The 26,556-nt window shown below is 38.0% G+C and overlaps 1 protein-coding gene across 9 annotated transcripts in view; it reads left to right on the forward strand.

The window, feature by feature from the left end:
* Positions 1-26,556, forward strand: part of astn1 (astrotactin 1) — a 435,323-nt gene that overhangs the window by 187,041 nt on the left and 221,726 nt on the right. For all 9 annotated transcript variants that reach the window (XM_063461087.1, XM_063461088.1, XM_063461091.1 and 6 more), the window contains 2 exons: positions 5,073-5,223; positions 22,916-23,082. In XM_063461087.1, the coding sequence (XP_063317157.1) occupies positions 5,073-5,223; positions 22,916-23,082 (318 nt within the window). The remainder of the gene's footprint in view (positions 1-5,072; positions 5,224-22,915; positions 23,083-26,556) is intronic.

Here is a 26,556-nt window from a genome sequence, read left to right on the forward strand (position 1 = left end):
GACAACAGTAGAAGTAAGCTTTAAATTTGCAGTTTATCGAGTGTCACTGAGCGTCCTTTACCTTTAAATCTAACCTCTCTTCTTCCTTCTGTCCTCTCTGTCTCAAGTCTTTCTCCATCTCTGAGTAAAGTTAGCTCTCATTGTGTCCAGCAGCTGGACCTTTAGCCAGCCACACAGGGCGCAAAAATAGTTTGTGTGCTGATGTTTGTTGGGCAAATAGAAACGTTGCATTTCTATATGCCTGCCAGTTAAAAAGTGTCACTCTGTTTTATACTCACTCCTTTTCAGTAGCAATAGCTAGATGCTGAAGTACCGCGACCACAACTTACAGACACATGCACTCTTACTGTAACCTCCGAGTAGAAACGCTAGAAATGAACCTAAAGTAACGAGCCTGTTTTAAAAATGTGAAGTTTCATTGTTTATGTGGCTTGGTTGATTTATCGATAGCAAAGACATTTTTCAGTTCAGTATGAACAAAAATGTACACACTTACAAAATAAAAGAATTAATTTAATTATATGTAAGTGTATTATGTTATGTAAAAGAGTGTGGTGAAAATACAATTGACTTCATTTGTATGCATTCAGTTTATACCAATCACATATTTCAGCTGCATTTTACTTTGTTTATTTCTTCATGTTTATTGAGAGTGAAGAATTTATTTATTTATTGTGCAGTTAGTGTTAAAAAAGTCCTCCAACCTTACATTGCAGACACTGCCTTTTATTGTAATCAAAGAGCAGAGGTAAGCAAGGAATCTGTAGAGGAGAGCTTTCTAAATTTGTATCATGTTCTGTGTTCAGGACCATTTCACTTTTTCATATAAGATACCATGGTGAGCAAGAAAGAAACACCTGTGATAAGCTCTTATGAGTCAAGAGGCTTCATTATGGTCATATTGTAAAGAATATGACTATAATGAAGCTTAGTCAAAACTGTGGATTGTACAGTGATCGTACAACTAATGAATGAGAAACAGGATCTGTGTCTATACAAAAATCCAATGTGTGTCTTTCATTTTCTTCATAGGTGTTAGGGTTAGGTGGTAAGTGAATATGGACCATATGATGGTTTTTATGAACCTGTTAATACAATGCACGTAGTTTTGGACTTTCTGTCAGAGTGATTGTCTTAGAACCATTTAAAGGTCTGCTCATCTACTAAAATGCCATTATCCACTGAATCATATACTTTTGATAGGTCTATGAAAAGTACAGTGCATTACTGGTAATTATGGAGAGCTGCAGTAATATAATTAAGCATATATACTACAGCTCTGCTGGGAAAAGATCTAAATCCTGACTGCTCTGGTTGTAAAATGTTATTTGATTCCAAATACAGTTTTAGATAATAATTTATTAGGGATTTTTGCTAGGTAAGGCCATTTTAAGAGGGATGGTAATTATTTAAGTCACTAGGATTGCCACCTTTGTGGAAGGGAACGCTAGATTAGATTGTCCTCACCCTAAAAAAATGTCCGGTTGTCTGTAGATTTCCTTACAGCTTATTGATGTGGAATATTTGGTGCAGAACAAGCTGCCAGTCATATAAAAGGTTGCTGACAGATCATTGACAGATGACATACCTATGGTGGGATGCCTGGGGAATGGAAGTGTACTGGTACTGATTTTCCAGAACTAGGCTGATATGCACAGTTGTAGTAATTAGAGAGGAATAAGTGAGCCACACCATGAGGCTGTGGGAAAGAGATGAAGCTGGGTTAAGAAGCAGGAGTATGGCTTCATGCTGAGGAAGAGGAGCTTTGCTGGAGAAGTACAGAGAAGGTCAGAAGTTACACTGTGTCTTTGTGGAGCCAGAGAAAGCATATGATAAGGTGCCAAGAGAGGAACTGTAGGACTGCATGAGGAAGTCAGGAGGAGCGATGAAGTATGTGAGGTTGGAGGACAATAACACAGCGATGAGGGGTGTGGTATGAGAGACAAAGGTTTCAAGCTGGCTGTGGGATAACATCAGGGATCAGCTCTGAACCACACCGTAAAAAAAAGAAATCCTAAAAAGACAGTAATATTCCGGCAGCTGGGGCGCCAAAATAATACCAGAAAATAACAGAAAATAACTTTCACATGAAAATACGGTTATTTTCAGTAATGACAATACAGTTTGTTGCCCTAATTTTACATGGGATTTTGCCTTTTTCAAGTTCTTTTAAACATTAAATTAGGAACATTTTAATGTGATTAAACAATGAAATTACCTATAAACAAGGTGAATGAATGCAATATGAATAATAATACTTAAATGTACAGAAATATACAGTTGGTTTAAATAATGATGGATTACATTCATATAGCACTTTTTGAGACCCTCAAAGCGCTTTACAATTCCACTTTATAATTCCCCTCTGGCCATCACCAGTAGGTGGTAGGTAAAGTGTCTTGCCCAAGGACACAACGACTGAGAGTGTCCGAGCCAGGGCTCGAACTGGCAACCTTCTGATTACAAGGCGAACTGCCAACTCTTGAGCCACGATCGCCCTAAATAGCAATAATAATAATAATTATTTGATGTTAAAAAAGTTTATAAGAATCATTTCATATATTTTTCCATAGCATTACATTTGAATTTAACAGTTCAATCTTTCAAATAACGGACAAATATTTGTGAAATTATGATACATTTGTGAATGTATTTTAACAATCTAAATATGCATATGTACTGACAAATACATTTAAAAAACAAGAAAATTATGTTTTATTACATTTACAGTGATTTTACCTTAATTTACATTTGAAATGTAAAATCACAGTCTATTTATGTAAATTTAATGATATTCTGGAAGAACAGTACAAAACTGTAAAATACACAGTAAAATACTTTTATATTACAGTTTTTTTGTTACAGTGCACGTGTTGTTTGTGATGGTGATGGACAGGCTGACAGATGAAGTCAGGCAGGTGTGTCTGTGCATGATGACAACATTGTGATTTGTAATGAGAGCAGAGACCAGGTGGAAAACATTCTGGAGACATGGAGGTATGCACTGGAGAGAAGACGAATGAAGACGAATGAAAGTCAACAAAGCCAGACAGAATACATGTGTGTGACTGACAGGGAGACAGGTGCAAGGAGTAGATGTAGTAAAGGTGGATGAGTTTACATGCCTGGGATCAGCCATCCAAAGCAATGGACAAAGTATGAGAGTAGTGAAGAAGAGAGTGCAGACAGGGTGGAGTAGGTGAGATGAGGGTCAGGGGTGATTTATGACAGATTTACAGCAAAGGATACTGAATGCTTGCTATCATGTATGACTTGGGGAAGGTGGTGGTTATAACAAAAAGACTGGAGGTGGAGATGCAGAGGGTCAGTGTGATGGAAGATGATGCTGGGGAAAGGGTGAGAAGGAGGCAACCCATAAAGGGAGCAGCCAGAAGAAGAAGATGGATGGTTATTGCTGGTTTTTGCCATCTTCCATGCAGCATCGTTAGTGATGAGAGCTCTGGCAATAAAAAAGGTACTATAACAGAGTTTTATTATTTAAAACAAAGTTCGGTTAAAAAAATCCTCATTAAAATCTTTAAATTCCTTTCCTTTATGAAATATTGTTGTTCTGGAAACTGTCTTACACATTTTGTTGGGCAGTAGCTCCTCATATCTTGAGGAAAAATTGGAGTAGTATTCAATTCAATTCAATTCAATTCAATTCAATGTTATTTGTTCAGCACCAAATCACAACAACAGTTGCCTCAAGGTGCTTTATATTGTAAGGTAGACCCTACAATAATACATACAGAGAAAAACCCAACAATCATATGACCCTCTATGAGCAAGCACTTGCGACAGTGGGAAGGAAAAACTCCCTTTTAACAGGAAGAAACCTCCAGCAGATCCAGGCTCCGGGAGGGGCGGGGCCATCTGCTGCGACCGGTTGGCATGAGAGAAGGAAGACAGGAAAAAAGACATGCTGTGGAAGAGATCCAAAGATTAATAACAAGTATGATTCAATGCAGAGAGGCCTATTAAAACATATTCAGTCAATGCATCATGGGAATCCCCCAGCAGCCTACACCTATTGCAGCATAACTAAGGGAGGATTCAGGGTCACCTGATCCAGCAGTAACTATATGCTTTAGCAAAAAGGAAAGTTTTAAGCCTAATCTTAAAAGTAGAGATGTCTGTCTCCCCAATCCAAACTGGCAGCTGGTTCCATAGAAGAGGGACCTGAAAACTGAAGGCTCTCCCTCCCATTCTACTTTTAAATACTCTAGGAACAACAAGTAAGCCTGCAGTCCGAGAGTGAAGTGCTCTAATAGGGTGATATGGTATTATAAGGTCATTAAGACAAGAGTAGTAGACACTTAAATGCAATATTTTTTTAAAAGTTAGGCATAGTAGGTTTGTACTGTTTAGTTATGTTGGACTAGAGCTCAGTTGCTCAATTGATGCAAAGTTTGTGTAGTGCATCCAAGCTGTCAGAGAACCAATCTAAGTTTAAGTCACGCAAAAAACCAACCTCAGAGATGACATGTGATGAAATTCATTTGGCAGCTGTTTCCAGGAAGTCAGCGTCCTAGAAAAGTGGCAGTTTGGCATTGCTATAAATTCACTTCAGTCCTGAGCCAAAGTAACTTTATACATGTGTATGAAAGTAACTTTACCATTCATTAAAGAAAGTTAATTTAGAGTTGTAAAAACACAGAACAGACAGCAGGCAACCCAGTAAAGGTTGTGTCAGGAAATGCATCCAGTATAAAAAATGTACCAAATCAAACATGCAGAGCTGCCCGCTGTGGCGACCCCTGTGAATAAAGGAACAACTGAAAGTAGCTCTAACAAGGACTGCTGTCACCTGCTGCAGCTGGAGTTAGTTCCAGATTCTCTGAAGAGGCAGAGAGTCTGGTCAGAAAAACACAGGATGGGAAGAGCTGGAGCTAGATGGTTAGAAGTGACAGGAATTTCAAAACAAGGCTGTTAATGAGTAAATTTCACTTTCAGGGGGATGAAAAAGAAAAAAGAAAAATGTAGTCATAAAATATACTTTTTGAAAGCCCCACAGATACACCTGGCTGAAGGTAAAGGCTCTTTATTGTGTATTACTTTTGTATTTGCAGAGAGGAGTTGATGATCAGTTCATCGTTTGACTCTTTGGAGGTTCTCCTGGACTCTTTTGGACCTGTCAGAGACTGCACCAAAGACAACGGTGGCTGCAGTCGCAATTTCCGCTGTATATCAGACCGCAAGCTTGATTCCACTGGATGTGTGGTGAGTCCTTTTCTTCTGTTAAAAAACTGCCTGCAGTACCTTAGGTTTTGCTGAAAATCAAATCAAAAGTATTACTGGGCACCATACAGCCTTCATATAGCTTTTTATGACTGATATGAGAGCATAGTTAGTACCGTCAGCAGATCCAAACAGTAGGGATTTTTCGACTTGTGGTCACCTGGGATTTTTTTACTAGTTAATATTCTAACTTAACTTTTTGTGTGTGTAGTGTAAGTATAAACACAACTGTATGCCACAATGACCCACAAGGACAAATAGCAGATCGGCAGTCTCAGCAGATTGGTACTCTCTAATGCTTCTGAGTAGACAGTTTGACTTTGCCTCTTGTCTCATATGCCTCTTAGCCTGACAACACATTCATTAACTCCAGGTGGTGCTTAGCAACCAGGAAATGTAGCAGCCAGGTTTGTTTTGTTCTCCATCTGTTGGGGGTTTCAGCAATAGCATTCTTGTTATTTGCAGAATCTTAGCACCGGCTGCTAGTGTTTTGCTTCTGCTAAATCCCCCACTTCTATTGATAAGCTGTCAGGCACCATCCGTCCTAACAATTTAATTTCTTTTCAAGTACTTTGATACACTTGAGTAGAGCCTTTGAGGTGGGTTTGGAAGATGCTATTTATGCAATCCAGTATTCTTCTTGCCTGTAATGCATCTCAACGAGAGGCAGAAGAGTTTGTGAGAGTTTTTTTAAATGGGAAAATGCTTTTTATATACAGGCAAGCATTTCCAGCCAATTATATACAGTATGCATGATAAACAGTTGCGCAGACAAGTAAATATTACTTCAGGCATTACGGAAAACACATGCAGGAGTACATTTATTGACTTTCTTCATTTGGTTTAAATCATTAAGTTTGAGACTGCAGGCTAAAATTGCACGAGCTTCAAAAATGTGGAAGGAATATCGAAACCAGATCAATCAGTCTGTCTCAGGAGCTAATATATCTTATCCATAATGTTATTGTCTATTAGTCTCTTTTTAAGCTGAGAAATGTGCTAATTAAAATGTTAATTCAGTGAAAGTGGAGGAGTTCAAGTATCTTGGGGTTTTGTTTATGAATGAGGGGAAAAGGGGAGTGGGAATTTTATCAGATGGATTGGTGAAACATCTGCAGTGTTCTGGAGGCTGTATCCGTCTGAGTGTAAGCAAAGGTTTTGATTTTCTGGTCAATCTGCATTCTTAGCTGCACCTATGGCCACAAGCTGTGGGTAGCGAATGAAAGAATGGGATACTAGTCATGGAAATGAGCATCCTCCGAAGGGTCTCTGGGCCCTCCTTTAGACGTCGAATGAGGATGGCTGAGCTTAGAGCCACTAGTCCACTTAGAAAGGAGCCAGTTGGAATGACTTCTCCTGCACGCCTCTGAAATGAGGTGTTCCGGGCATGGTCAACTGTGCCTTGCTGCAAACACAGGACACATTAGTCCACATCATAGTGCATTATAAGCAATATGCCCTGATTTTTTATTTTTTTGTTGTTGAAAGACCCTTGTAGCTGTCATACTTTCTAGCCCTGAATGAGTGCAACTAAATATTTGCCACTGTTTGCACTGAGGTTTGCATTAGCATAAATGCTAATATTGAGGACGGTCAGCTAGCCAAAAAAACCTTCCTTTTCTACAATGCAAACAAAACTTAAAAGTGTGTTGATTTTTTAAAAAATGTTTATTCAAACATTTTTTACATTGTGACGTTGTTCAAGCTTATTTAGCTAGAGAAACCTGTATTACAATAAATAAAAGTATTTATTGTATGTACTGTGCTGTTCACCATCAAAAATGATAAACACTGTGAAAGAAGACCTGTAAGTAGCACCAGCATTGCACTGAAATGTAAGAAAGGGAGATATCTATCCAATTTCCATCATGCACCAAGAGATGACTGAATGGATATTTTGGGTCAGAGCTTTGAAGTCATGTGGGTATTTTATTATGTGTTGTGTAGATAAGATTTTTTTCATGCTGGTCTCTCATGTGGGAAAGCACAAAAAGGAATATCAATATTTAGTTGTGATAACCTTCCTTTAGACATTACCGGATGATTTTAAACTAAAACTCGTGTTCTAGAAGACTGCTTTATGTTGCAGTGTGTTACAAATCCTTGCCAAAAGCATCAGGAAAAAAAAACAATTTCTTCTTGATGAAATTAGTGTCAGATGGATCCAAAGAAAAACTCTTAAAATATTCGTTTCCATGGAACTCCTTTTTCAAGTCTATTAATTATTTACCGTTCTCTGTATTTTCATCCCTGTGAGGATGTTCTACTGTAAATTTCTTTTAGAACTGAAAAAAGAACATAGATGTACTTGCAATGCATAATATGCACTACGACACTGGTCTATAATTGTTCCTTTTTTCCATATATAAAATGTTCATTCCTCAAAAAAAAGATATCCATCAATAGATCATAACCCATCAAATTTATAGTGCAACATTACTGCCCTATTCAGTGTGCTGCAACAAGAGCCTGCTAGCTAGATGTGGCTGATAGACATGTATGTAGAGAAGTGTAGTTAGACCAAAGATAAATAATCACTGCAGGGCTAAAAGATTGACAGGTGGGATGTTGTGCTGGAGCAGAGCAGAGAGGGAAACACTGCTGAACTGAGCAGAGAGTCCAGAGTATTAATCTGAGCAAAGGTGAAATCCAGAGCAGAGCTGGGGAGGGGTTTAGGAGGTAGACATGGACAAGATATTACATCTTCTTTATTCTACGTTTACAATAACGCATTATCGTATTTAATTATTATAACTAATTTAATAATTTATTAAAATGCATTATCTGTTCAATCTGTTTTCACACCATTTTTCCTGCCTGATTAATTCTAATACCACCTGTTTTCCAACATTTCCTTTCTAATGTTTGCATAAGCTCTCATGAGGAATGTTGGAATGTTGGCAGTTGGTATCTCTTCTACTTTAGCTGCTTCACTCTGCAGTCTTTGATCTCTTGTGCTTTAAAGGTAGCTTATAATAAGTGTTTCTTATTCTTTCTGAATGACACATGCCATCATTGTCCCATTTTTTTTAACAACCACCTATTATTATCTTTACAAGCAAAGCCACTGATATTCCGATACAGTATACCGCACAGGCACACATTGCTCTCCTGTCCATCACCATACAGGACCACTGTCAGCTCCCATTGCATATATTACTGTGATTTTTAGTAGTTGTCTCGTGACTGCTGAGCTAATAAACAAGCCTTTCATCTGTCTAATGAGGGTGGTAAACTGGCTGGGCCCTAGCGCTCTGATTCCACATTAATCAATTAACACCTTGTCTCAGTCCACACTGCCAGAAGCTGCCCTGTGTGCATTTAATATCTTTCCTTTCGAGAGAGTCAAGTGATGCTGGCGGTCTGTGCTGACTGACCTCCTCCATCTAGCTGATATATTGCTCTCCTGAGGAGAGGCAGCATGCGGCGCCTGTGGAAGTGAGAGCGTAATAATCACAAGATGATTGTGAGATTAATTAGCTTCTTCTTGTCACTTGTCTCCTCTGCAAAATGTTGGAAAACAAGGAAGTTGTTGACAGAACAGATTGCCACCAAGATGGAATGACTAGAATAGCTGGGCACCATCCAAACAGCCCGTGTAGTGAGTGTTTGTAGCTTGATACATAAACCTGCAGTACACAGGACATGCCAGTCATTACTGCTGCTTACTTCTGTGTGTTTTGGTGTAGAGCTACTTTATAGAACCACCTTAGGCGTTTTGTGCACACGGTATAAGACAAGACTTGACTGGGACTGTTTGTGGTGTGTGACCGGGACAATGTTTATATCGGGGATGTAAAGAGAGTATGGAAAACAAAACGGTCATCAGCACTGACTATGAATCACATCTACAGACAGAGCTTCATAAAGTTCTGTCTTTAGACTAACAGCCAAAACTTCGTAGCTCTAACTTTTATATATTTTCTCAATACAAGTACAGAAAATGTGGGTCAAGTGTGTAGTAGTTTAATAAGACTGACAAGTGTGAATAATTATAAAAGAACAGAAAATTAGAAAAGAAATAACAAATAAAACCCTCAAATGTATCAAACTGTACTAATTTATAAAACTAGATACTAAAAAAGTAAACTGAAGTAGCAATAGTTTCAAATTATTTCAGCAAATCCTTTGTCAAATACTCCAGGACTGTGGTATTTATAAAAGTGATATGTTGATTATTTATTGTTTATATTATAACAGTCCAAATTTTTAATGTTCTACAGACAACATGCTTATGAAGTAAAGAAGATGTTGTGTACAAAGTAGAAACAAGCAGATCAATCAGATATTGTTTTTAGTGACTGTAGGTTGTGATGTAACTTGTAGCATTGGTAATGTTGCATCCATCCATCCTAAGTGTTCTCTATGGAGGGCATGTTCTTCCACCATCTAACTATATCCCCAGTTAAAAGCAACAGAACTCTACAGGAACAAAGGAAATGACTTCCTCCTTCTGAGTCACATGATGCTTTGGCAGAATTTCTTTGAGTCACACAGCTTCCATGGCCTTACTGAACTCCTCCCACATCTGAGATTTTATTTCAGCTACTGCCAACGCTGTGTATGTTTGGCCTCCTGATACCTGTCAACTACCTTCCGAGTCCCAGAAGCCACACGCATTTATTACTGTAAAGATAAACAATGGCAGTAGCTAGACCAGTGTTTCGACACACCACCAAACAAAAATATCACCAAAAGCATTTTGATAAGTTTCCCTGGCGCACCAGGTATAGCGCAATTGGCTCAGTTTGTCCCCAGTATACCTTTTTTTGCTTTCCTCTGACCACTACTCAGGTTGGGCCTTCATCATCATCTTCATCTTTTCTCCAGGACCCAGGTCAGACTGACTACTTTTTCTTTTCAAATATTTATCTATTTATATTGCGTCGTCTCACTCACAGCATAACTATTATGTAATTCTTCTTCGTCTTCTTCTGTTTTACTAGCAGTTAGCAACCCATTTAATTAGAGCAGGTAGTTGTACTGCCCTCTAGTGGTAGAGAATGTAAATGTTCTGCCCATTACTCACGCCGGGCGCTCAGAGTACTAATCAGGTGGAATCTTCCACGACACACCTGATCATTTCTCACGGCACACCTGTGTGCCACGGCACAGTGGTTGGGAAACACTAAGCTAGACAACTGAGTGTGTGTTCATATAAATAGGATAAGAGGAATTAAGGCGGTTCTGAAGACAAAAGAGTTGGGGTTGAGCTTATTACTATTGAGGTGTTCCTAACAAAGTGTCCAGCCAGTCTACGTAGGTCAGTAATATTATATTAGTATGTTGTACATTCCCCATTATGATATGAATATATAATTCCCATAAGGAAAATAGAACGTCTGTACTCTCGTATGTATTTTGAGTCCTTGCTCATAGATATTAGTAAACTGAATAATATTTTTAATATATGCAGTCTTTCCCTTTGATGAGGGTACAATACTATGCTCTCAACTTAATAGTTTTAAATGAATCTGAAAGAGACACCACTTTTCATTTTTGATGCTTTTCAGTTTATAATGATATAACCTAATTCAGAGTTGAAACATTGGTCGACTGAAGGTATAAACAATCAAAACAACAAAAATGTAATAGCTTTACGTCTCAATAACTGTTGGTTTATCTCCACAAACAACAGTCTATAAGGCCAAACAGTTCTACAGACATGCACTCACCACAGCACAAATCACCTCTAAAAAGGCTTCATGTGACAAAGAACTAACCCTTTTGCTCCTCTTCATTAAATCTGGTCAGCCTCAAACTATATACATGAAACTCATCCAAAATATGTACAGTATACTGTACAAAATATGTACAATACCGCATAAGACCAACAAATACACGGCTTGCAGCCAGGTGCCTTTTAATAACATTTCTGAGTGGCACCATACTGTATGGAACTGGCTAAAGTACTTCTTCTCTCCTGTATTGGTGTTATTCCCCTTAGGCAGCAAAAAACAATCTTGACTCAGATCACATTTTGGGACACTAAGCAGTGCTGAGTGGAGTCAATACCTGGCAGAGATGTAGGTAGATCGCAGCCCTGAGGAGGAATAGGAGCACATTAGATTGTCACTTCTGATGTTTTCTCTCCTCAGGTCACTGGACTTCTGTGTTTATGTGTTTGAAATTAGAAGTTTAATAAAAGAAGGCGCTCATCTACTGCTCAGTCAACTGTGAAGTTGTTGAATGTGATGTTCAGTATTAACGTTATTTGAAAATAATACATTGTTAGATAGATGAAGATGAAGGTGGAAAGATTAATGGCACAAACATAAATGAATCTTCTGTCGCATTAATAATAATAAAGAAATATAATCCTAATAGTAGAAATACACATCCTGAACCAGAATCACAAGTTGAATGTGACAGTTTTAATATGATGTAAAAGGTAGGTTTAATATGAGGTAGTTCCTCTGCTCATAACAATCAGAAACCATACGTGATTTATATTTGGAAAAACTCTCCTTCAGGTTTAAAGATCACTTGAAACAGATCACTGTGTCCTGTTCTGTTTCTGACCAAACATCAGCTCCTGCATCAAACCATCTAATTTTGGTGTCTAGGTTTATAACTCCCGAGACCACACAGCAGTTTTTAAGGAATGAGCCTGCGCTGTCAGGTCAGAAGCATGACGCCTGCCATGTTTGTTATCTTTTACAATATTCACAAAGGTGTAGACCATGAATTTGTCACTCAGACTCAGGGTGGAGCCGTGATGTAATATTTTAACGTGCTGATGGAGAACATTTCATATAAACCACTTGAAGTGGTACATGTCTTTGGAAGATGTCATGTACAATCTTCCAGTCCAAATGTAACTCCCACCCTGTTCATCAGCCAGACTAAACTCTCTATGTCTCTTGTTCCAAATGAAATCAAGTGTGAAGACTTAGTGATTTGACACAGTGGACGAGATCCAACTTGCATCGCAGATGCATAAGTGCAGTTGGTAGGAGCAGGGCTTTCACGAAGCAGCAAAAATGGGACATGTCCTCATCATTCTTCATAATGCTTTCTTCATCTGTGTCACGGCTTGATGTAGTTCTCTCTCGCTGCAGAAGGAGGTGTTCCTAAGCACTAAAAATAATTATGCCAGTATTAGCATATAGTCTTTTTCTTCTAGTCAGTATAAATGTCTGTGAATACTGGTGTATTGGATCCTTTTTATTAAAGAACCCTTCACAATCATTTTATCCCAGATTCTGCAGTGTTGTGCCAGAACCCTATGGCAGTTAAATCAGTCAAAGTTTTGGTATCAAAGAACAGGACCCCACATAGCAGACAGGTCTGGCCCAGATCTGGTGTCAACCCGGCACTGCTGGCTGACTTCTGGCATGGTAAGTGGTATGTCATCCAGATTTGGGCCAGGCCTGGCATAGATGGCACAGTTTATGTGATGGCATGCCACATCTGGCCTGATTATGGTTTGGTGTATGTGGCCAGGCTCATAGAAAACAGGTCTTCCCCTGATCCGGCATCAAACTGGCACTTCTGACTGACTGGTGTCATGGCAGGGTGTATGTCAACCTGATGTTGGCCAGGTCTGGCAATGATGGCACTATTTATGTTCCTATTTTCCTATTTTAGTTAGAAGACCCAAATGCCATGTTGCAATACTATATTGCTATGGTTGCCAATGTTTCAAATGCAGGTTTGACAGGTTTGTGAGTGTACACTTTATCCAAAACCTACTGAGGGTTTACTCATGTTTCCCACTGGGTGGCTGTAGCTCAGGCGGTAGAGCTGGTCACCTACTGATCGGAAGGTTAGTGGTTTGATCCCTGGCTCCTCCATGCTGCGTGTCGAGAGTGTGAATGTGTATGAATGTAGTTAGGGAGCACTCAGTTTAGAGAAAGTGTTATTGGGTGAATGTTGTTTAGAGCACTTTCAGTAATCTGGGAGAGTAGAAAAGTGCTATATAAGAATCTCTCCATTCACTGTCTGAACAGAGTTTCGTCATGTTATTTTTGCACTATTGTGTTCCGGCACATGTTGTTATTACATGGCTTGATTAAGGTACACATTAGGCTGACATCTGGGGCCAGAGCTGAAACTGTTCTGGGCCAGCACAGGGCCAGCAGTGTGTCTACAACAGGCCTTGTGCTGACCCATGTGTGGGCCACCTCTGGCAAACTAAATCTGGGCCACCAAAGGGCCGTCATTCTTTGCGGTATGTGGGCCAAGTGTAAGCACAGTGTGTGGGCCATATCCGGGCCATACCAATTTTGCGATGTGGGACCATTGCTATAATTGCATATAGAAATGTACCAATTGCATTTTCTTGACTGATTTCAATTTCCGATTGTTCTCTTACTGTGGCGTGTTGGTAAAGATTGTTACAGATTCTGATTTTTTTCGAAGAAGTAAAACTGACAGCATAATACAGTAAATGATTAAACATTACAGTTTCTTCTCTCACTTAAGAAAACTGAAAATAAAGTGCTCTGCTACTGGACAGAGGTACTCTTAAATAACTGAAAATGAGTGTTGTTTTTTAGCTTACTAACCAAAAGCAGATGAAACAAGTTTCATAACAAAAGAAATGTCCAGTACTTACATCACCTGAATAGGATATCGACCCTATTCTCGGTTTCACTTGTCTCCATAATTTTTCTTGTACCTGCTTTTAGTTGCTCATTAGTTCAGGCACCTTCAAACTTAAAGCCGGATTACAGCAGACACGTTCCACACGGTATAAATAATCCTTCTCTATTCAAAAGTAATGCGCGAATGCGGTTTCTCTTTTGTGAGCAATTTGGACCAAAGTAACAAGGCTCTTTTTTTCAAGTTGATAAAGAAAGTTTTTTTTCCCTCTAATTTACCAAACGAGAAGCTCACACTCTCATTCTCCAAGTCGATAAAGTTTAGCAAAGAGATTACTTGTTTTAATATACTATGTGGATATCTGTTCCTCTACAATTCGTTACAGATTGTAAGATCATTACATTTCTGAATGGAAAATGGCTGTTTTAGAATTACCGACAGTGCTGACAGTTCCAGCAATCAATAAAGGAGAGCATCCATGGTCAGGAAACATGACCTTTCCTTTATAGACAGGTCTATCGTTGCAGTGCCTCCACTTGACCTGAGTCTTCATCCATATTGTGCTTTTTGCACTTTGCTGTGAAGGAGGTGAGAGGGGTTACTAGAAGGCCAAGGTTCCTGCACTAAACTTCCTCACCATTGCATCCAAAGGAGACTGGAATGAGGAGCCTAGTGCTCTGTGATAAGCTGACCTTTGACTCACAGTGTTAATCTAATCACATGCTATAATAAAACCCTCTCGAGACAATTTTCTCTGCTAAGAAACATGAAAGGAAAGTGAAATGTTGGAATAATGTTTTAGGGTAAGAAAATGTGATGTTTTTAACAGACCATTTCTGAAATGATAAGTTACTCTGCGAACATTCCTGTGGGCTTTCTTCTCTCTCTCTCTCTGTAAACCTTTTAAGTTTTTGGCAAATATATCATCCCAGTTCTCTGTTTGATGTATCAGTCAATGTGCATTTTAATTCTCTAACTGGTCTTTTGATTAAGATATTTAAGGTTTGCATGACCTTAATATACGTGGTTATACAAATAAGTGCCAAGGTAATATTTCCCTTAGCGATATATCAACATACAGTACAGCAGTATGAAAAACCATAATGTCATACTACAAATGAAGAGGAATAATAATAAGAAGAAAATGCAAACAAGTAAAACAAAGGTTAACACGTAATCTTTTCAATTCAATTTCATAAACGCAGAAAGAAGCTTTTTTGTACCTTATATGTGCTAAGTTTCAGCTAATGCATGCACAGTTGTTTAGGAAACTGTATTCATAAACTGTGTGGGTACAATGCACAGACACATATTAAAGATGTTCATCGGCCTGATGAAGCAGTAAATCTTGTCTCTAAACTAGTGACCTTTCGGTGTACTCAGTTGGAAACAAATTGTGGGTACTGTTTTGCTGATCATCTACCCCCACATGAAGTGGCTGAGTAATGAGCTTAAAGGACCTAGCAATTGTCCAGGATGTGTAAAATTAGGTTTTACACATCCTGCGTAATTTTTTAAAAGGAAAATGTTATTTTCTCTTTATCTCTTAAACAGCTACTTACTTGTTTATATTGAGTAAAACACCATAAATGCCTTGAGAGACACAAAATATGAAAATGCATCTTGTATAAACGTTTTGTTTGTTGAAACTGCAAAAAAAAAAACAACTGAAGGATTTCTTGAAAAATATTTCTTGGTAATTGGGGATTGGGTGGACATTAAGATGCATAACCACTATGTGTGGTTATTTTAAATTTTTACCAGGTCAAGTTAGTAAGTAACTTAGATCATTTGAAGTATGTGTGAAAAGAACATTGTCAAAGGACTTCTGTGTAATCTGGTGAAAAATAAAGTGCATCATTAGTTACAGAGGAATGAAGAGGGTAAGCAGCAAGGTGCTGCTAATGAAATGCAGCTGATTCTATGAAAGCAGGTGTGTGTTAACACAATGTCACAATTTTGGTAGAAGTGAACATCCCAGGAAATTCACCCCAAGGTCAGACTGTGCAATGCTCAGAGAAATTGCAAAGAAATCCAAGAGCTACATCCTAGACTCTATTGGCATGCTAAATGTTAAAGATGATTATAGTACAATTAGAAAAAGATGTGTCCGAAGGGTACTCTCTACAAAAAGCATCAGAGTAAAGCTTAGGTTTACATATTTGCTCCTGAAATAAGCACAAGATTGTGGATCTATGTCTTTTGGCCAGAAAGACTATTGTGGAGATGTCTGGCCACAATGCATAGTGCTTCATTTGGCGAAAAAGCCAAACAGCATATCAGCACCTCATACCTATTATCAAGCATGGTGGTGGAGGGGTGATAATTTGAGCTTGTTCAGGTATTTTGCACCTATTAAGTAAACCATGAGCTCATCGGTATATCAAGGTATTCCAGAGTCAAGTGTGAGGGCATCTGTCTGACAGCTGAAACTTGGCCCACATTGGGTCAACAGTAGCACAATCACCTGCAGATCTACAACAGATTGACTGGGCCACAGCAAAACATCTAAATTCTTTTCATTTGTAGAAGTCTACAACTAAACCTGATTAAAATTTGTGCTGGGAATTTAAGACAGCTGTACATAAATAAATGCCCAAAAACCTCAATGAACTCAATGTGAAGAAGAGTGAGCTAAAATTCCTTCACAATGATTTGAGAGACTGGTAAAGTCTCTCAAATCATTAGTTCAAGTTATTGCCGCTAAAGGTGGTTTAACAAGCTACTAAATCATGGTGTGTACTTCCAGTGAAAAGGTTCTTTTCCACATGACTGTACTTTTGGCTTAACAGGATCAATTTACTTTCCTATTGTTTTCAATCGCTGCCATTAATTATTCACATGAAAATGAAAAATAATATAAGGATAAAAAAATAAATAATTGACAGAGTATGAAAATAAACATGACATGAAAGAAATAAAACACAATAAACAATGTTTTGAAGGCATAGAGCCTAATAACCTATTACTATGCATGACCCTTTCATGACAGATGTATAATTATAATATATAATTCTGCACACAAATATCACAATATTATAAGTAATTGAAAGGATGGAAATTTATCATGCCTTCGGAGTGATTTTTTTCAAATAGTGGCACAGTTATTACGTTAATGCTTTTAGTAACTGAAAGAACAAAATCACAGATACAAGCAGCAGAAATGAGCTTCCTCCAAAGGGCAGCTGGCCTCAGCCTTAGAGATAGGGTGAGAAGTTCGGCCATCCGGGAGGGGCTCAGAGTAGAGCCGCTGCTCCTTCACATCGAAAGGAGCCAGTTGAGGTGGTTCGGGCATCTGACAAGGATGCCTCCTGGGTTGCGTTGCAAGGATGCGTTCCGGGCAGGAGGCCCCGGGGCAGACCCAGGACACGCTGGAGAGATTATACCTCTCGGCTGGCCTGGGAACACCTTGGTGTTTCCCCGGACAAACTGAAGGAGGTGGCTGGGGAGAGGGGGGTCTGGGCTTCTCTGCTTAGGCTGCTGCCCCCACAATCCTGCCCGGGATCAGTGGAAGAAAATAGATGGATGCTTTAATTTATGTCCAAGAGGGAACATCTTGCAAAATCACACCTCAAATATTTTGCACATGTGAAGTAGATTAACTACTATCATATCTACTTGTTGAATATGAAATTCCTTCACAATGAAACAAATTCTTTGAATAAGTCAAATTTCCAATTTTCCTTCTTGATTAGGACTTGATTAACATTTTCCACTGAAGACATTTCCTCGCGGTTTAAGTCTTCAGTCACTGAATCTCTGTACCAGTTTGCCTATTGGACAAATTTTAAAAGTGCATAGCTTATCCAACTTCTCTTGCATGGATTTGTTGCTGTTTGGTAATAGCACAGGGCTGATTCCCTTAAGCCTCAAAAGCACTGAAGGAATTTATCTCCATTAAGAAACAGGATTAAAAGTGGTGGTTCAAGAGGTTTTCTAGAGTAGCCTTTGTACTGCATGCTTTCTTTCTACAACAGAACAGACAGCACTCTCACTCACTGTCTGGTTATTAAATGATCTAAGATAAATGGTGATTACTTTGCCTTCAAAGACTATTTTGGTTGTGTCAGTGGATGGTCATTATCTAGTAACCTGCGTATTCCTTTGGAGAAGAAGTATGTCCTTTCCAGGTAGTTACTAATAAATACCGTAAATGCCTTTCACAATAACTGAGAATGCTGTCATTGGTTTGCAGCGAATACTTTCAGGGTTGGTCTAGCACACTAATCAACACGGCTACTGACTTTCTTCAATTTTTTTTGTCATTCTTATTGTTCATGTAGTGTGGTAAGTCTACTTTTCAAACCTGCCAAAATGTAGCAGGAATCAGCATATTAGAGAGTGCAATTTCTATTTTATAAAGGCAGAATCTTGTAGAAAGATTGCTACATTTGAAAACACTGTCAGAGCTGACATTCTCAGATGAAATTCAACATTTTAGCAAGAGCCAGTTTCTTGCTGTTGTTGTAGTTGATGTGCAGCTGTGTGAATTCCATTGCAGCAGTCCTGAAAAGACTTTTCAGTTATGCGGCATAACGCTTCACCCACAGGTTTGTCAGTTTGAAAATTTGCTAATAAGTGTCACAACTTCATTGTCTAGCACTTAGCTTTATTTATATCCTAATCTTTATTCTCCATGAATTCTCCTTTGTAAAGCTCACAGATCTGCTGAAATCGAAATGATATAGAAAATAGGACTTTAAAGTTCATTCATTAATTACTCTGCAGGGATTTTTTTCACAGTGTAATCCACAATGAGTTCTCAACCTTTTCGAATGTTTTAAAATGGTGTGAGCCATCAAGTTCCAAGTGAGACCTAATTATCCATGGATCGGAAATGTCATAAAATATAATATAAGACTGCAAGATGAAGTAACATTGTGTGACTGAATCAACTACAAGCTGAAATTTAAAACAACAAAATTTTGTATGGCAGTAATTAACACATGCCTCTCATGTAGAATCATAACTAGCCTTGAGGCGACTGTTGTTGTGATTTGGCGCTATATAAATAAAGTTGAATTAGTCCATCTTTCATGGCAACACATCTTTTCTGAAGACAACAACTAAAGAAGTTATTAAATTAGATTTAAATTTTTTTGAAAGATTTGACAATTGCTTATACAGGGAAAGTTTTATACAGAGGATTATATGTTTTACCCAGGATTATAAACCAGATTTACTGAAATCTCAAGTTACAACTATCCACAGACAAAGGCTCAGGCAGGCGCATATTCTTAATGATTATTATCCTACGGAAAGCTGGACAATAGTTCAGAGTTATCGCTATTCCAATGTGTCGGAAGCCTATTATGGCAGTCAATAACCAGAGCTATCTGTGGTTGGCAAGCTGCAGTATAGCAACTCATCAATACAAATTCCTCTCAGCCTGCACCGCATGTCCACACATCCATTGACTGCACTGAGTTCCAGTGATTTAAAGACTCTGTGCCACAGATGTGTTAGGAGATTCAATGTTTCATGTGCTCATTGCTTTACAAGTAATAAATCATTTGTCGCCACGGCCCTTTGCAGGGTGACAAAGTCAATATCAGTTTATTCAGGGAGCAAGACCAGGGACCACTCATTCAAGCATGTGTCCTCATTCTGTACAGGTACTTCTACAAATGTATAACAACCGCAAATGTATATCAGTCACATTTCTTCGAGAGTAAAGGACATGAATAAAATAACTTAACAACTTTAAATAGCTTGGATCAAATGGCAACGGTTCTTCTTTGTAATACAGAAATAATTTGATGCACATTTTACATGCATCAATGTAATACATGTATTAAATGTACAAAATACAAAATAAAAATCTCCAACATCTGCGCCAGTTTTACTGTGAAGCAGTCCTTTAGTAATACAACAGTTTGCTGTTTTTAAATAAGCAGTTTAATAGCAGTATGCTATTAACAATGTACAGTTTGCCACAGAAAGGTCAGGCAGGACCTGCCAGTAGAGTTGATAAGTGATCCTGTGTGTGATTATGCAGTTTTGTTATTTCTTAATAAGTTTGGAATTAACAGACTATGCCTTCCACATCTGCTCTAGTGCTTTCTTAGCCCCTGGTACTTTTCTGTTTTCTTGTTCTCCTTCTTTGTGATGTTACTGCCCACTGAGATTGTCACATCTATCATATTCTGCTCCTTGTCAACCACCACTATGTCTGCTTGATTGGCCAGCAGCTGCTTGTCTGTCTGGAATTTGAAGTCCCACAGGACTTTGGTGGTGTCTCCCATTGGGTCTTGGTGACTTTTAGTCCATATGCTGCCCAGATGTTACTGTACACTATTGGAGCCACTTGGTTGTGCCTTTCAGGGTATGCTTCACCTGCTCCAATCTTACATCCTGCTACTATGTGTTGAATAGATGTTCTTCCAGTACCGCTTAGCTCATGACACTCTAATGTGCAGGTTAACCACTTTGCTGACTCTGGATTCGAGCCTTCTTCTCCATGGGGGGGAGATGTATCCTTATTCTTATACCCAAGTGCTTCAAGGATTGCTTTGCAGTGCCATATATGAGGCTTGTTTCTGTGATTCTATATACCTCCTGTAGAGGCATGTGCACTGAAGGGATTCCTCATGATGGTGGAACTATTTTTCTGCTCATATAGGACAGAAGAGAAGAGGAAGGTGAAAAACATCCTACATTTGATGCATGTACATAGAAGAAGTTAACTATTAATGCAAGGATGTGATGACACTAGTCAGAAGACTCCACAAAAATGTGAAGTAAATTGAAATCAACACAATCGACAGGCACTTGAGCCACCTGCACTGTAAATAGGCCTGTATAATAAAATAATATGCTTCTGATTCTTCCATGCTGAGAGGAAACAAACTGTCTGGTCACACTTGTGATGGCAGGGGTGCCTTGTTAAAATGCACTCCATCAAAGTTTCCTTTGAAGTTATCACTGACAGAAAACATAATGTGAATTTCACTTGACAGCTGCTTGGGAAACACTGAATGAGTCGGGGTGAAGTCAGGTCTTTCATAGCTCTTTTGTAAATTCACCCCAGTGCAGAGTGTGGTTCCATTAAGAGGTTGTTCAAGGCTGTGTAAAAAATTGTATTGTGGGTCTTTCTTATTAATTTCTTAAAGTATATCTAACAAACTAAAGAATTTAATTTCATTCTTCAAACATGAAGAAATTCTGATGTCATCTGCATGGAAATTGAAATCAAACCTGCAGTATTGTCTCATTTTCCTCACCATAACAGAAAATGTCTTTTAAAGGGATAGTAGATTTGTATGGTTGTTTTTTTTTTGTGTGTGTGTGTGTGTGTGTGTGTGTGTGTGTAGCCACTCGCCCAACTTGATGATCTCTGCACTGAGTGCTAAGGCAGCAGTATGTTCACAACTGTGAAATCTTCACAATGGGAGAAAAAATATCTTAAAATACATAAACATAAGAAGGAAGATGTAATAACTATCGCTTGTGTTGATCAATACGGAAAAAACTGGCAAACGAACAATGCAAAAAATTTTGCCAGCACCCTGCAGCATGTACACCCTTAAAAAGAAGTATGGGGTCAAAAGCATGAATCAGCTGGCCATTACATCCTACTTGTACAACTACTAAGCAACAGTGGCAGATAAGTTAATATTACTTCTGTTGAGTATTCATAACTCTATTAATTTCTCAAAAAACCACAACATTCTCTCCTGTGAACAAGTCGTGCTTTAGGGGAATATTTTATTCACTGTGGTTTGACCAATGACGCCGAGGTGAGATGGTGGAATGACTTCATTAAATATGCAATAGTTATTTTACAAAAAAAATAAAATGAAATACTAACTCTGAGGGGGCCAGGTAGGAACTTTTTATATAGCATATAATATTCAATTCAATTTTATTTATACAGCACCAAATCACAACGACAGTCACCTGAAGGTAGACCCTACAATAATACATACAGAGACAAATCCAGCAATCACATGACCCCCTATGAGCAAGCACTTTGGCAACAGTGGGGAGGAAAAACTCCCTTTTAACAGGAAGAAACCTCCAGCAGAACCAGGCTCAGGGAGGGGCGGGGCCATCTGCTGCGACCGGTTGGGGTGAGAGAAGGAATATAATATAAAGATATAAATATATATTTTATATTTAATGCCCCACTGTAAACTATTTGCTATGTTTCAAGGTTATATATGTAATTAAGTAGTTATACATATACTTATTTAAGTGATTATATATATATACATATATATATATATATATATATATATATATATATATATATATATATATATATATATATATATATATATACACATGTATGTATGTATGTATGTATATATATATTTGTACATATATGTAAGTTATTCCATATATACATAAAGTAAAACAACCTTAGACTTTGTCAAAGTGTACTGTGAACATTCCTGTCTTGTGAACATTGTCTTTTAACTTTGTGAAATCATCTTGATGGAATACGTTCACAAAGGACACCCTTACACTTTTGACTGTAGATTTTTCCTTCAGCTAGCCCATTTTGTTCCCATGAACTAAATTGCTTTTTTAAACTTTTATAGGTGTAGTTGTGCCGGTGTTCAAGCAGTCCATACAGGTCAAAACTAACATAAAGTAAATCTTGAGGGACTGTTTTAGTGTGACTGTTCTTAATTGCTTTATCATATTTCATCAGAGATTAATAATGAATCAGATCCCCACCTGGGTTCTGACCCCCAGTCTGCTCCTACACATGTTGTGTAAGTGAAAAGACACATATGTCTTCATATCAACAGCAATTAGTTCATTTGAAAATCCTGTCATTTTAAAGGTAGTTAAGACAATACAAATTTACTGGCAATTTAAAACTTGGTGTTTAAAGTTATTAATTTAGTAATGATTCTGTAATGCTATCCTCATACTGTTACTTGTGCAGTTTTACAAACAAGGCTCAGTGCTTACACACACACACTGCACATGGGAATAGAAATCTAAGTGTTTGCATTCTGTGGCACAGATGTTATGGGATCTGTCTACCTGCCCCATTTGGGATTAGTGTTAATGTGGTAGCTTCACACAGTTTAAGCAGCTCTAAGAAAGTGTTCTTAATAGTAATGTGTAATTGCCAATTTTAGTCATTTAAAACCATGCGTTCGTCCCACAGTGCCCCCCAGGACTAAGTCCTATGAAGGATGGCACCGGGTGCTATGACCACCACATCGGCATCGACTGCTCTGACGGTTTCAATGGAGGATGTGAGCAGCTGTGTCTCCAGCAGTTGGCCCCTCTAGAGGATGACCCGACACTCTACAACATCCAGATGTTCTGTGGGTAAGAAACAACACATTCTGTGCTTTTTATTTTTAATTATTATAGCAATATACTTCACAATTCTGTCATGTTAAGTTTGTCACATTTTACATGGTCTATGGTCAGTAAATAACAAAAACAAAATAAATCCCTTTGGTATGCTGCCATCACTATATATACAGAGAGAGAGAGACAGAGAGACAGAAAGAGAAGAAAAGTTCCCAGATTCAGGTGATATATATAGTTTTTGCTTTTAAATGAAAAACAGATGTGTATTCATAACATTTTGTGCAAAATGAGCCAGTAAAAAACATAAAGCAGTATGGTGGTGGCACTTTAAGACTCTGATTGTGGAGTCTTAAATATACCACCATTAACATTTATTAAAGCAAACTTTGAAGTGAGTGTTGAATTAAAAATACCAAAACTAGAAAAAAGGGCTTTAATGAGTTCCATTATGATCCCCTGGGGCCTGATTTATAAAAGTGTTTATCTCTGAAATTAGTTTTAAGATAATACCTAACAGTGTGCTCATTTCTGGAAGATATGGTGCATGAAAGTAAGTAAAGCAATTTATGCACCTGTGATTTATATCTCTCAAATCAACTGAAATTTAGAGAAACCTGCCTTGCTGCTTTTCCTTATATAATGCCAACACAAATGGGGCTTTACTCAGGAATAGCCTTGGACCATGGACCAAATGAGAAAAGCAAACCTTTTGGGACATAAGAGCGGGGTGATTTAAGCCCGGTGACACATATCACACAGTGGACTGTATAGTGGGTTGTAAATATTGTGTCACAAGGCTGGGCAAGAAATAATATAAAGTTAAGGCCCAAACTCTGACTCCAGTACCCTAGTATCATATCATATCATATCATGTATATGTGTGTGTGTGTGTGTGTGTGTGTGTGTGTGTGTGTGTGTGTGTGTGTGTGTGTGTGTGTGTGTGTGTGTGTGTGTGTGTGTGTATGTGTGTACGGGTTCGTACTATCCTGGTGGGGACCAAAATCTGACTTTTACTATCCTGGTGGGGACTTTCTGCACCGTGGGGACCAAAATCCAGGTCCCCTTGGGGTTGAAAGCAATTTTCACACTCAAAATGCGGTTTTACTGTCAGGGTTACAATTAGGTTATGGTTAGGTTTAGGGTAAGGGTTAGGGTTAGGCATTCATTTTTAATGGTTAGGGTTAGGGTAAGGGGCTAGGGAAAGCATTATGTCAATGGGATGTCCCCACGAGGATAGCAAACCAGACATGTGTGTGTGTGTGTGTGTGTGTGTGTTATTCTAGTTTATTTTTTTATGATGAAAATTGTTATATAAATGACGCCTTGGAACAGCTTCTTTACCTTCCAAAGTAGTTTCTGCAAGTCTCCAAAACAGATATCCTCATAAGCTGTAATACAGTCACAACTATCCTATCAGTGTCTAACAGTGCAGGGGAAACCATTTTAATCTGTAATAAGGCACTTCCTATGTGTTCACTTCCACGTGCACCCTGGGTTATTGCTGTACTAACTCACTGACATCAATGGCTAATCCACTCTTGAACCTCAGGGTCATCTGCAGTGTGTTTTTCTTGTACATCTTTCACATTTTACTGTTCTTAACTACTAGTTGCAGAAACAGTTTAGAATACAATGAATTATACAGTAGCACAAGTTAGACTCTATGTCTTAATACTGGTGCTTGTCTATGTCATTTTATTGTTATCATCTGCACATTGAATTGTGCAGTGATAGATTAACAGCACGGAAACCACACAAACAAACAAACCATTAAAACACTTAGTTCAAATGTACAACAGTTTGTTGTTTCAAGCGTAAATTTTGGGTTGACGACGTGGATAATTCCGAATATTTACCTTTCTCATCTACAACGACACAGTACAGTGTGATGTGGTTTACTGGAACTGCATGTAAAAATTACACATTTGCAATTAATTATTGACTCCTTGGAATCAGCTGATTGGTTTTTATTATTTATTTAGTTGTAACATATCAAATTAATCCATTGAAAATGTTACTTTCACACAATAAAAACTGCATGAGTTACAAGCCCTCAAAGTAAGTAGAGATGGGTTTAAATTTGGTCCTTTTTAGTCACATTATTTTTTTCAGCTTTTTTACAAGCCTTCTGAAATATTGAGTAAAGGAACAGGCTGATTTAAGAGGTTTAACATGAATTATATCATAGAAAAACACTGCTGATTTAATGACATTGACAGAAACAAATACTGGAGCCCTGGACGTTGTATGCATTTTCTCTTAATTCAATATAAATCATTTCAATAAAGTACTTTAAGGTCAACTTTAAAAAAGTCATATAACCACGTGGGATAGGTGACTGGTCAAAACAATTTTTATATAAATAAATTTCAATGTTAGGGTCAAGATTCCTTCTCTCAGTTTATTTTCTGATAAGAATCATCTAGACTCTACTTGTGTTAAGGCCTCAGTCACACAGGCTAAGAAACTGGCCGTCACCCCCTGTTTGACATGGCTATATTTAATCATTTTGACCCAGAAGGGCTACAAAATGAGCCTGCTATCAACATGTAGATTAGAAATGAGGCTTTTCACCAAGCTATGCAACAATCCTTTAAAGTATACCCAAAATGTTTTTAAGATTTCTCCATAAAACAGTTAGAAAACAGAAAAAACCATCCAGGGTGCTAGTTCTTATGTAAATATCCCATGATACTGATGCTCAACATTAGTCATAGAAAGCTTGATCATAAATAGTGTGGTGTTCTTTTAGATTGGATTAGATGAGGTTGGTGTAAATTTTGAACACAGCATAAAGATGTTTTGAATTTAAAAAAAAAGAGAAAAGAGAGACTGTTTTTTGAGAAAAGAGACTCTTGAATAATTCTGATAAGGCTTTGACATTTCATTGTAATGCAATTAATAATAGCAATTAATAATAACTTCCACATGTAAAAACTAATACAAATCCAATAAAAACTAATCAGACCAGCTTTTTAAACTTTTTTGTGTACTACTTTCAGTCCCCGTTCATATGTGATTCAATATGTACTCGCCTCTTTTCCTCACTTAGTTCTTTAGAAATCAGTGAAATACATTTTCTTGGTTACAGCAGAGCAACCCAAATCTAGCCTGAAACTAAACATCCAAGTACACAATCCATCAGCATCATGCTGGTCTGGACAAAGTCAACTGATTAAACAGACTGCATCTTTGGGGAGAGTTGGTCTGGCTGTGTCTGGGAGAAAAACATCAGTGTAATGTTTATTGAACAGATGAATGAATGGGGATGTATTTCTTCATGTGAGGTTGTTCTTTCATGGTGGTTAACCGACAGAGCAACATAGTGTAAGTTGTCCCTTAGATTAATAGGAAATGGATATGAATGAGGCGAAGATGACGGAGGAAGAGAATGAGATGATGATGGAGGAGGTTGTCACAGGCTAATTAGTTTTAAAATATTGAGCAATTAAGACTACTTGAATGTTATGCTTGACTAGATTTGGA

This window comes from Pelmatolapia mariae, linkage group LG18 (genome assembly GCF_036321145.2).
Source record: "Pelmatolapia mariae isolate MD_Pm_ZW linkage group LG18, Pm_UMD_F_2, whole genome shotgun sequence".
In the NCBI taxonomy this organism is placed as follows: domain Eukaryota; kingdom Metazoa; phylum Chordata; class Actinopteri; order Cichliformes; family Cichlidae; genus Pelmatolapia; species Pelmatolapia mariae.